This window comes from Muntiacus reevesi, chromosome 15 (genome assembly GCF_963930625.1).
Source record: "Muntiacus reevesi chromosome 15, mMunRee1.1, whole genome shotgun sequence".
Lineage (NCBI taxonomy): Eukaryota > Metazoa > Chordata > Mammalia > Artiodactyla > Cervidae > Muntiacus > Muntiacus reevesi.
Window position 1 is genome coordinate 18811157 of NC_089263.1, and position 12230 is coordinate 18823386.

At 50.1% G+C, this 12230-nt stretch overlaps 1 protein-coding gene across 2 annotated transcripts in view; it reads left to right on the plus strand.

Annotated features, from left to right (window-relative positions):
- The window catches only part of ACAN (aggrecan), a 68903-nt gene that overhangs the window by 32957 nt on the left and 23716 nt on the right, over nt 1-12230 (plus strand). For both annotated transcript variants that reach the window (XM_065906760.1, XM_065906761.1), the window contains exons 5-11: nt 844-971; nt 1291-1584; nt 2850-3254; nt 5470-5644; nt 6424-6551; nt 7615-7908; nt 10572-10787. In XM_065906760.1, coding sequence (XP_065762832.1) covers nt 844-971; nt 1291-1584; nt 2850-3254; nt 5470-5644; nt 6424-6551; nt 7615-7908; nt 10572-10787 — 1640 coding nt within the window. The remainder of the gene's footprint in view (nt 1-843; nt 972-1290; nt 1585-2849; nt 3255-5469; nt 5645-6423; nt 6552-7614; nt 7909-10571; nt 10788-12230) is intronic.

Here is a 12230-nt window from a genome sequence, read left to right on the forward strand (position 1 = left end):
ACTATAAAAGCAAGATGAGACAATTCTTTCGAGGTGGATCAAAGCTCCAAATGCAAAAGCCAGAACCACAAAGCCACAAGAAGAAAACAAAGGGAAATAGCTCTGTAATACTGGGATAGGCAAAAGATCTCAGGATAAAAAAAGCCATTAACCATTAAAAAAAAAAAGACAAGATGATTCAACAGCCTAGCATAGTGCAAGAGACCACACCTCAGATACAGGAGGTATCTATATACCTCAAACTCCAGTTCTGATTCTCAGAGGCTGTGTGGCTTTGAACAAATTGTTTAACATCTCTGGGCCCCACTTTCTTTGGTTCAGAGTGGTTGTAGCACCTTTCTCCTTAGGTTGATATGAGACTCCAATGATACAGAGCAGGGTTCAGCAAACTATGGCTCATGGGTCAAGTCCAACCCACTCCTTGTTTCTGTAAACAAAGCTTTATGGGAACATAGCCACACTTGTTCTTTTGTCTGTAGTTGCTTCGTTTGCACTAGGATGGCAAGGTTGAGTGATTGGTCACAGTGGAGACCCTCTGGTCTTCAAGACCTGAAATATTTACTATCCATCCTTTTACAGAAAAGGTTTGCAAGCCCCTGATAGAATATGTTTGGTACAATAAATTTTCAGTCAAAGGGGCTGCCTTCTGTCACCAATAGTGATGAAAACATCTATCTCAATAAAGCTGGGCAAAAACTGTAGAAACAAGTAGCCCACAGATCTCAGCAGATCCCAACAAACACACCAGTAAGTCACTGCTTCCTCCCACAAGGGAGTAGGGTACAAGGTCACCGGCCCCCTCTGTTCCCCGCGTGTCACATCCCTACTTTGGGTTCCCGGCAGGTACCCCATCCACACTCCAAGGGAAGGTTGCTATGGAGACAAGGATGAGTTTCCTGGTGTGAGAACCTATGGCATCCGTGACACCAATGAAACCTATGATGTGTACTGCTTCGCGGAGGAGATGGAGGGTGAGGCCACCCCCTACCCTCCCAAGAGCCCCTTGGGAGGCTCTTCCCCTTCTTCCTGCTGCCCATCCGCTTCTTCCTGCCGCCCATCCCCTTCTTCCTGCTGACTCTCGGAGTCATGCGGGCCTCTTCCTGGGCAGGGCGCTAATCCGGGATACCATACCCTACCTCGAAGCCCTCCCATTCTTCCCCTGAAATACAGACATGTGGGACCAGGGCTTTGCCCAGTTAAAGACCAAACCCAGAGGAACCTGGGGATCTCCCTGGGGACTCAGGGCAGACGTGGGAAGGAGCTCCTTACCCTGCCGGCTGTCTTTTGCAGGCGAGGTCTTCTATGCAACATCCCCGGAGAAGTTCACCTTTCAGGAGGCAGCCAACGAGTGCCGGCGGCTGGGCGCCCGGCTGGCCACCACGGGCCAACTCTACCTGGCCTGGCAAAGCGGCATGGACATGTGCAGTGCCGGCTGGCTGGCTGACCGCAGCGTGCGATACCCCATCTCCAAGGCCCGGCCGAACTGCGGGGGCAACCTCCTGGGAGTGAGGACTGTCTACCTGCACGCCAACCAGACGGGCTACCCTGACCCTTCATCCCGCTACGACGCCATCTGCTACACAGGTAGGAATGGCCTAGAGGCATTTCAGAGGGGGAGTTGCCACCAAAATGGGGACCCAGAGGATGAGATCTTAGAATGGGGAGTTGGGTTTTACCTCCTTCAAGTGTCCACTGGGTACCTGAACCCCATGTCTCAGCACCCCCTATTTTCATGGTTTCCTTGGGGAGCTAGAATCACTGCAACCTGCAATACCCTGTCCTATCTCATCAGCCCAGAATTGGGAGAAAACATGAGATTCAGAGACTGTTTTCTCAAGTTTGAAACGTTTATGCCACGCACTCCTGGGCAGCTGTGACAAAGTCAAGGCCCTGAGCCTCACTTTTCTCATCTGTCTAATGGGAAGATGTGGGGCCTGACTTGAGACCATGCACCACAAGAGGGTGCCGTGATTTGCCCTTTTTTAAATTTTAAAAGTATTTATTTTTTAATTGAAGGATAATTGCTCTACAGAATTGAGTTGCTTTCTGTCAAACATTCAGCCATAGGTATACATATGTCCCCTCCCTCTTGAGCCTCCCTCCCACCTTCCTCTCCACAGTTGCCCTTTTAATTGAATTCACTTCAAAATGAGGGCCATAGTGTTACTTAAGAGTGGGAAAAAGTTTTTGACAACGACTTTATTGTGAACATTTAGACTAAAACTTTTTAAAATGTTTTTATCCTGTATTTTACACTGTCTAGGGTTATTTGTGCAAAAATAATTAAAATTACCCCCAAAAGCTTCTCTTCACTTTTCAATATTCCCACCACCCTGTTTGCAGTTGTAGCATCCTCATGGATGCTCTCTTTATTAATTACTAAGTGGCTCGTTTGTTCATGACTGAGGCAGGCAGTTCTCTCATGGCACTTTCATCAATTTCATGAGCTCCTGCATCTTTGGGAAGATTTTTTCATTTCTTTTTCTGATTGATTTACATTGTCCCATTGGCTAGTTCTAACATCAGAGGGTCAGCAGGTGCTCACAAGATAGGTAAGGAAGCAACTGGCTGGCATTACCCAGGAAGGGATGTTGGAACAAGATGGTTTTAATAAACAGTGAGCTGATTGGTCAGGGTTTTGTGCTATGGTGACTGCATATTTTTGCAATCTAGGGCACCCCTATAATAAATACTCAAGCTATTGAGGTCTCCAGCAATGGGCCCGGCCAGGTTCCTGGCACACAGTAGGTGCTTTCTTTTCTTAGCAGAGGAAGGGGGCATCTGATATTCATCTCCATCAAGCCAGCCCCAGGCCAGGCACTAATGCCTGTCTCTGCCTCCTGCCCCAGGTGAAGACTTTGTAGACATCCCAGAAAACTTTTTCGGGGTGGGCGGCGAGGAGGACATCACCATCCAGACGGTGACCTGGCCTGACGTGGAGCTGCCCCTGCCCCGAAACATCACTGAGGGTGAAGCCCGAGGCAACGTGATCCTCACGGCGAAGCCCGACTTTGAAGTCTCTCCCACCGCCCCGGAACCCGAAGAGCCTTTCACGTTTGTCCCTGAAGTAAGGGCCACTGCATTCCCCGCAGTGGAGAACAGGACTGGAGAGGCCACCCGGCCCTGGGCCTTTCCCGGAGAGTCCACGCCCGGCCTGGAAGCCCCCACGGCCTTCACCAGCGAGGACCTCGTCGTGCAGGTGACCTTAGCTCCAGGTGCAGCCGAGGTCCCTGGGCAGCCACGACTGCCAGGGGGTAAGTGTCCGCCCCTCAGGGGCTGCATCCAGGGCTGGAGGAAGGGCTTGGTCTGGGGTCTTTTATGTGCAGTGCAGGAAGCGGTCAGTCACTCAGTCATTCCCACTCTTTGCGACCCTACAGACTGTGCCTGCCAGGCTCCTCTGTCCGTGGAATTCTCCAGGCAAGGATGCTGGAGTGGGTTGCCATTTCCCTTCTCCGGGGGACCTTCCCGGCCCAGGGAATCGAACCTGTGTCTCCTGTGCTGGCAGGCAGATTCTTTACCACTGAGCCACCTGGGTGGAGGTTCTTCTGTACTCTCAGCTTCACCTGGGATGTGAGACAAGCATCCCTCCTCTCAGACTCAGCTCTCCTCACTTGTGAAACAAGGAACAAAGGGGATGGGCCACACCAGTGGTTCTCACGCTCTTTTATGTGTGTGCAGCTCTCTGTCCCAAAGCATTTCCTTCAAATGAAGTCAGAGGTAAAAACCAGTGAATGTATCGACAGGTAGAGGTGAAGGGCAAAGGAAAACCAGGGCCCTTCTGCCCACGGCCCTCCTCGCCCCAACAGGCACTTCCACAGAACAGAGCCGCTGAGCTCAGCTGCACTGGGTACCCTCAGGGCTTCTCACGGCACTGGCCCTCCAGAACAGGGGTCTGCAAACTGTGGTCCATGGACCAAACCTAGCCCTAGCCCATGTTCCGTTTTTCTGTGGCCCATGAACTAAGAATTAAGAAGCTTTTTAAGTAGTTGAGGGGCAAAGTCCAAAGAAGAATAACATTTTGTGACATATTGTGAAAATTATATAAAATTCAAATTTTAATGTCCACAAAAAAGTTTGACGGGAACAAAGTCACACCCATTTGGTAACATATTGTCTGTGGCCATTTAGAGCCGTTTAGGGCTATCAGGACAGGATCAGGTAGATGTACAAACCCCATTTAGCCCACAAAGTCTGAAATGTGTTCTGTCAAGGCTTTTTCCAGAAAACGTTTGCCACCTTGGTTCTGGGATGGTGGTGTTTCAGGTGCTTAATAAATGTCTGGATGGGGACTTCCCTGGTAGCCCAGTGGTTAAGACCCTGCACTTCCAATGCGTGGGGCGTGGGTTCAGTCCCTGGTCAGGGAACTAAGATCCCACATGCCAGGCGACCAAAAACTAAATAAATATTTGGATAATTGGGATGTCATGTCACATAGAACTTGGCTGGTTCCAAAACTCAAGTCCATGAATAGGAAAGATATACTGCGGTGGCCTCCATGAGGACCTTGGTAGTATCTCCACCTGGGGGCAGGTCAGATGGACGCTGCCATCCACCTTCACTCCCATGATGACACAAAGTGAGATGTCAGCCTGAATCGCCCAGATAAATACAGTATATTGAGAAGGAAGAATTGCTTAGAAGTTGTGGGGTAAGACCAACAGTAGCTGTGTCCCAGGGTTGGCTCAGGGCTGGAGAGACCCTCACTCCCTCCACATGGCCACGACCCATAAAGGTGCCAATGGATAGGTGGGCATCTAACACAGGAAAGGACAAGAACGTGAGGGAGACTCAGACTGGGGATCCGTCCGCAACTGGACACGAACTGGCCAGTCACCCAGGGAAGTGTCAAAATCCAATGTGTGTCCAGTTAAATGCAACGGGGGAGACAGAGTGAGTGGGGGTTCATGGACAGGCTGTGTCCCATGCCCGTCCCCAGACATACACCCAGTGCACCCGCAGAAACTCTTGCAGCCGTTTTCAGGAGGACCACCTGCCCCCTGAACCCGGGACTTTGGGCCAAGTGGAAGAAAGGAAATAGTTTGATTTGATTTGTTTGATTTCTTCTTTGTCCTTCTCTGTATTTTCTGAATGCTCTGCAGTGATCACTTATTCTTTTTATACTAAGAACAAGTGCCTTTATTTTAAAGAGTCTGGGGACAAATGAGCAGCCTCGGAATGAGGAAGCCAGAATGAAGGATTGGGGACACCCATGGCAGAAAGGTCCTAGAAGGCTTTCTCAGGAATTTCAGGAGCAGTTTGAACAAGCAGAGATTACCAGCTTGACAAGGAATCAGATGGGGAGTAGGAAAGGAAGGAGGGGTGAAAGGAGGTCATTCCTCAAGGAGCCAGGGCTCCTTCCACACCTGCAAAGCCTTGAGAACCAGGTACCACAGACACTGGCATTGTGGCCCTTGGCCCATGCCCTGATCCTGACCTGCCTCACCTTCTCTCCCTCTCCTCCCCACCCAGGAGTCGTGTTCCACTACCGCCCGGGCTCCTCCCGCTATTCACTGACCTTTGAGGAGGCCAAGCAGGCCTGCCTGCGCACCGGGGCCGTCATCGCCTCGCCCGAGCAGCTCCAGGCCGCCTATGAAGCAGGCTACGAGCAGTGTGACGCCGGTTGGCTGCAGGACCAGACAGTCAGGTGAGACGAGCTGGGCTCCCCTCCCCGTCCAAACCCAGCCATGCGAGGTCAGGCCTGGGGAGCCTGAGCCCGCGGCAGCCACCACCGAGCGGGCACCCACCACACTGTGTGCTCCGTTAATTAGTGGCTCCTGGCTGACCCCTTAATTTCTCCCCCAGAACCAAGACGTATTCTGAGAGGGTGGGAATGGGTCCCAGGAGACATTAGCTCCTTGGTCATTTCTCCTCAAAAAACATATTGAGAGCTCCCTGTCAAGCCCCCCAGTCCTCCCCAGCCTGACCCTTCCATGCCGTGGGCTGTCTTCTGAAGCCAGGAATCCCTCGATGGCCCCCAGGCGGCCCTACCCCCAGCACAGGGAGCATGTTGCATGAGAGATTCCTTCCTGTTTTATTTTTATTGTTTTGGCTGCACTGGGTCTTCGCTGCTGCTTGTGGACTTTCTCTGGTTGTGGCAAGTGGGGGCTACTCTCTAGTTCCTGTGTGCGGTCTTCTCATTGTGGTGGCTTCTCTCGTTGCGTAGCATGGGCTCTAGGGTGCACGGGCTCAGTAATTGTGGCACATGGGCTTAGTTGCCCCACAGCATGTGGGATCTTCCCAGACCAGGGATTGAACCTGTGTCCCCTGCACTAGCAGGCAGATTCTTAACCACTGGCGCACCAGGGAAGTCCTCCTTCCTGGTTTGACTCCTCCAGGAGACCTGCCGCCTCACCCTGGGGCCCTGCATCCCCAGTTTTCTAGAACAAACTAACTCTCATCTGCCCCCCCCACCCTTCCCTGCAGATACCCCATTGTGAGCCCGCGGACCCCCTGTGTGGGTGACAAGGACAGCAGTCCAGGGGTCAGGACCTACGGCGTGCGGCCACCATCAGAAACCTACGATGTCTACTGCTACGTGGACAGACTCGAGGGTACAGGCCCTGTTCTCACATTTCGGGCTGTGGATGGGTGAGGGGGCTGATGGGGAGATACAGCGGCGGGGGAGTCACCATCCACCTAGTCCCGTTCTCACCTGGGCAGGCAGCCAGGAAAGGATCCTACTTAAGAAAGAAGGCCTTCCCAGTCCCCTTCTCAGGCCAGGCCCCTTATCTGCCTCCCAGATGGTTCATGTGGATTCCCCAGCATTGCAGGGAAGCACTGGTTTCTTGAAAAAGCAATAAGTTCTATAGATAAATGAATTAAAATGTTATATGTACCTTCTGCCTCATTGAGCATCTCAATGCCATGAACAAATCAAAGACTCTGAGAAGTCCTGCATTTAAAAAAAAAAAAAAAAAAACACCTCTTCAACTCTGCTTAACCAAGCATCACCCAAGCTTAAAGAAACACAGACCCTTGTTTGGTCTTATTTCTTGACATTTCAATTAAAATCACCAAATCACTGTCCCACTGAACCCAGTCTTGGAAATGCTGGTATTTTGGAGAGATTTTAACACTGCCACTCACTTGTTTGGGGACCTGGGCAAGTTACTTAACCTCTCTAGGCCTCAGTTTCCTCATCTATAAAATGGAGCTGATTTATGCTTATATCAGAGACTTCACTGAGTATTAAATGAGATGTGCATAAAAAGTGCCTGGTATAAGCAGGTGTTCAGTAAATGTGAACTTCCTTCCCCCAGATCAGAAACAGACCCCAATATTGTTCTAGGTGTTGGGACTCCGACCCGTAAGAGTGGCCACAGGCCCTGCTCCCTGAGTTCACAGGATGCGGGTGGGGCCACAGGTCCACAGTATTCAGTGCTCCATGATTAAGTGCTGAGATTCAGGGGAGCACAGGGTGCCCAGGAGTGCCTCTTTTAGATAGAAGAGGGGGTGCCTAAGTGTGACTGGAGAATCCAGAGAGAAGGAGGGGAGGTTGTTCAGATGGAGCATGACTAACTCGTCTTAGTGCAGCTGGCCTACCCCCGGGGTGAGCAGCGGCTGCTCTGGCCATGGGCACAAAGGCTCACACCTGCCGCCTGCCTCTACCCCCAGGGGAGGTGTTCTTTGCCACACGCCTGGAGCAGTTCACCTTCCGGGAAGCCCAGGAGTTCTGTGAATCCCAAAACGCCACGCTGGCCACCACGGGCCAGCTCTACGCTGCCTGGAGCCGTGGTCTGGACAAGTGCTACGCCGGCTGGCTGTCCGACGGCAGCCTCCGCTACCCCATTGTCACCCCAAGGCCCGCCTGTGGCGGCGACAAACCAGGCGTGAGAACCGTCTACCTCTACCCCAACCAGACAGGCCTCCTGGATCCGCTGTCCCGGCACCACGCCTTCTGCTTCCGAGGTTTGTGTCCTCATCTCCCCTCCGGGCCCCCTCTGTCTTGGGGGTGACTCCCCCGGACTCATCCCTCCTGATCTCTGCCCATCCATCACAGCAAAGAGGATGAAGTCAGTCCATCTGAATGGGGTGACCTTAGGCTTTGACTCCATGGCAAGTACACCCTTCTAATGTGCCCCCAGAAACACATAAAGAGAAACAAGTAAGAACTTGGGCTCTAAAATCGGGCAAATCTGAATTTTAGTTATGACTCTGCTGCTTTGTAGCTGTGTGACCTTAGGCAAGTCACTTAGTCTCTCTGTTTCTCTGCTTTCTCTATAAAATAATGATATAATATTTCCTACCTTGAATTGTTGCTGGAAGGATTAACTGGGGTAATGCATACAGAACACTTAGCATAGTACCTGGGAAATACTAAATGCTCAATAAATGTTAGCTCTGCAAATAAATAACACACATATATGTTGTGTGTATTTAAGTATGCATACAGTTTTGATTTGTACAGCCTGGTCAAACTTTCATTTGCTTCTAAATATTTCTGTGATGAGTTTAGTCAAATTATTCTTCACTAAGCACCAAAAATTCACATTTCTAACTGACCTGTGCTGAGGACTCTATGCCATGTTACCAGAGTTCTGAGAGGGATGTCATCGACTCAGTGGGCATGGCCAGGCCATGGCCAAGGCCTGGCTGGGCTCTAATTGGATGAGTTCTTACAGGGACCATGGGTCCAGATGCACTGTCCAGAATGTAGATTGTAGTACTGGCTTGTGCCATATTTTACATATTATACATCAAAACTCAGTATATTTATAACTTCCTGTGAATATGTAATTATTTCAAAATAAAGTTAATTTTTTAAAAAAACTCCCCAAGAGACTTCCCTGGCAGTCCAGTAGATAAGACTTAGCCTCCTAATGCAGGGAGTGTGGGTTCAATCCCTGGTCAGGGAGCTAGGATCCCACATGCCTTGTGGCCAAAAAACCAAAACATAGAACAGAAACAATATTGTAACAAATTCAATAGAGACTTTAAAAATGGTCTACATTAAAAAACGGGGGGGATCTTTAAAAAAGAAAAACCTTGAATGACCCAAAGTTTCCAAGATTTTCAGTGCTAAGTTGCTTCAGCCGTGTCTGACTCTGCGACGCTATGGACCATAGCCCACCAAGATCCTGTCTATGGAATTCTTCAAGCAAGAATACTGGAGTGGGTTGCCGTGCCCTCCACCAGGGGATCTTCCTGACCCATGAATCGAACCCATGTCTCTTATGTCTCTTGCACTAACAGACCGGGTTCTTTACCATTAGCCCCACCTGGGAAGCCCCAGGATCATTTTTTAAAACCTAATTCAAAGAAAGTTCAGTCTCGCTCTGCCAGTCAAGAAAGCCAATCCCTTCCCAGAGGATTTGATGAGGCCCTTGCCCCAGCACCCCTCTCCTTGCTCTGGACATCAGAAGCAAGCCAATTAGCCCCCTAGTACATTCTCAGCCAAGCATTTCTACCATCCATCCCCAACCCTCTGTAGACTTAGCCTTTTATACGTCTGCTGAGAAACCTGGCTTCCTTCCCTACAAGCCCACTAAACCAGAACAGTTACTCCCAGTCAATGAATCCTGCCTTCACTAGCCAGTGCCAGGATGGCTTCATGCATGTTAAATAGCACTCTCCTGATTTTGATCCAGACATACTTGGAACATAATTTCTGTCCAAGAAAGGCAGCATCATTGCAGTACTTAAGAGCGGAGAGTCTGACATCAGATTGTGCTGTGTGCATAGTTGCTCAGTCGTGTCCAACTCTTTTGCGACCCCATGGACTGTAGCCTGTCAGGCTCCTCTGTCTATGGAATTCTGCAGGCAAGAATACTGGAGCAGATTGCCATTTTCTCCTCCAGGGGATCTTCCTGACCCAGGGATCAAGCCCACATCTCTGGCATTGCCTGCATTAGCAGGTGGATTCTTTACTACTACACCACCTGGGAAGCCCCCGGCACCAGATACTTGGGCCCATAGACTAGATCTGTCACTTAGAAGCTACTGACACTGGAAAAGTCACTTAACCTTAGTTTCCCTTTTTGTGAGATAATGTATCTCTCTCACGTGGCTCTTGTGGGATAAAATTATTTTATCTTATTTTTAAATATTTGCTTATTTATTTGGCTGTGCTGGGTCTTAGTTACGGCATGCAGGATCTTTAGTTCTGACAGGAGGGATCTTTAGTTGCTCCACGTGAACTCTTAGTTGCAGTGTATGGGATCTGGTTTCCTGACCTGGAATTAAACCCAGGCTCCAGCATTGGGAGCACTGAGTCTCAGTCACTGGATTACCAGGGAAGTCCTCTAAGATGATTTTATGCATCGATGCATCACACCTTTAAACAATGCCTGGCATGTATAATAGATTCTGCAAAAGAGGTGCCCCAGACCACCCTGAAATAAAGTGCTGATGGTGTGTGCATATTGATATAGTTGAAGCAAACGGCTCTTATTAATTAAGGACAAACGTCATCTCACTGGACTGGGTGGGGATTGGAAGGCCAAGGATCAGCAAGATTTGTGCACAGGCTTGGCCCACCTCATGGTCCCCTGCGTCCCTTGAAGAAGGGCCAGCCTGAGGTGGGTCACTGGTAAGAAGGAGCCGCCAGCCCTCACCGCCCATATCCCCTTTAGGTGTTTCAGTGGCGCCCTCTCCAGGAGAAGAGGAGGGTAGCACACCCACAGCAGGCCCTGACGTGGAGGATTGGATCGTGACCCAAGTGGGGCCTGGCGTGGCTGCTGTCCCCATCGGGGAGGAGACGACTGCAACCCCAGGCTTCACCGTTGAGCCAGAAAACAAGACAGAATGGGAACTTACCTACACCCCAGCGGGCACCTTCCCACTACCAGGTCCGTCCGGGCTCTCCTGCAAGTCCTGCTGCCTCCCTGGGCTAGGGTGTGGCCTGGATGGGGGGAGGAGAGGATGTTCTCTCCCTGGGACCTGTGCTCTATTTCCCCAGCCCTGACCCCCAACCCTGACATTATCTAAGTGTGCTGCCATGGGCAACTTCAGCCATCTCAGCAGGCATCAAGGACCAATTCCTAAGGGAGAAAAAGGGCGGCTTTGTTCATAAAACACACCTCTTCTCTCTCTCTCTCTCTCACTCTGCACTCAGTTATCTTCCAGCTACACGCCCCAAATGCCCAGCACTGTATCAACTGGAGGACTCTCACTCACTCTGTGCTCCTGCATTCAGATCTCTACTCTCTAAACTCTTAAAACTCTTGTGGGAGGAACTCCAACAGAGGAGAAAGGACCTGGGAGGGGGTGGCTGTTGGCAGTCCCACTGTGACCTGTCTTCTTCTCTTGTTTCTCCTTTTGGGTCCTTTTTTGGGCCAGGTGTCCCCAGTCAGAACTTCCTGAGCAACTGCTGTCATGATTAAATCACATGGGACTTGCTGAGATGAAATCCACAGACTTCAAACCCTATTAGAAAAAGCATTTAGTAGGCATCAGGTTTAGGAACTCCTGGCTTACAGAAACATTAATAGCACCCACCCCACAACCCCCACCATTGCAGACTTTCTCAGAGCCTTGGATGTGCTAATATGCTCTGTAAAGCAGAGAGGGCAATGTATTCAATAGGTCCCAAATGAATCTGACCACAGGGTCTTTTTTGTTTTTTCATGGAACATTTTTAACATGGCCCACTTTGGGTAAGACTGATTTATAGTGATGCACAGTAACCTGTGTGTACCTAGCAGAGTCAGTTTGCCCAGGGTCACGTGCATTTGAAGACAGGAATATATCAAAGCTTCCCACTAATTCATCTAGTCACTCAGTCAGTGCACAGTTCCCAAGCAATCTGGCCACACCAAGTGCTCCTCTGGGTGCTGGAAATGCAAACCCAGAAGGTAAAGTTGCATCAGTGGAGAAAGTAGAATTTTCACTCAGAGACCTCACCCAGCAGTCACACCTGCTCCAGGCCCTTTTCTCGCCCTTCACCAGGACAGGAAGAACTGAGTCCTCTTAGGCATGAGTGTGTGGCTTGGCACAGAACTTGGGAAGCCAGTAACAGAAGTTATTCATGGGAGGGGACTCCAGTGGCCCCACAGAAATATTTCCCAATATTTCGTCAGTTCCCTACCACTTCACTGATTTGAGCCCTATGGGGAACCATCTCTGCTACTGTTAACTCTGGACCTTTTTCTTTAAATTGACTTGCTTTTGACAAGAAACCAAAAATGTAATGTGTGTAAGTGGCTATTTTCTGATTTGTGGTGTATGTATATATTTATGTGTATATGTATGCATGTGGGGGACTTCCCCAGTGGCTCAGTGGTAAAGAAACT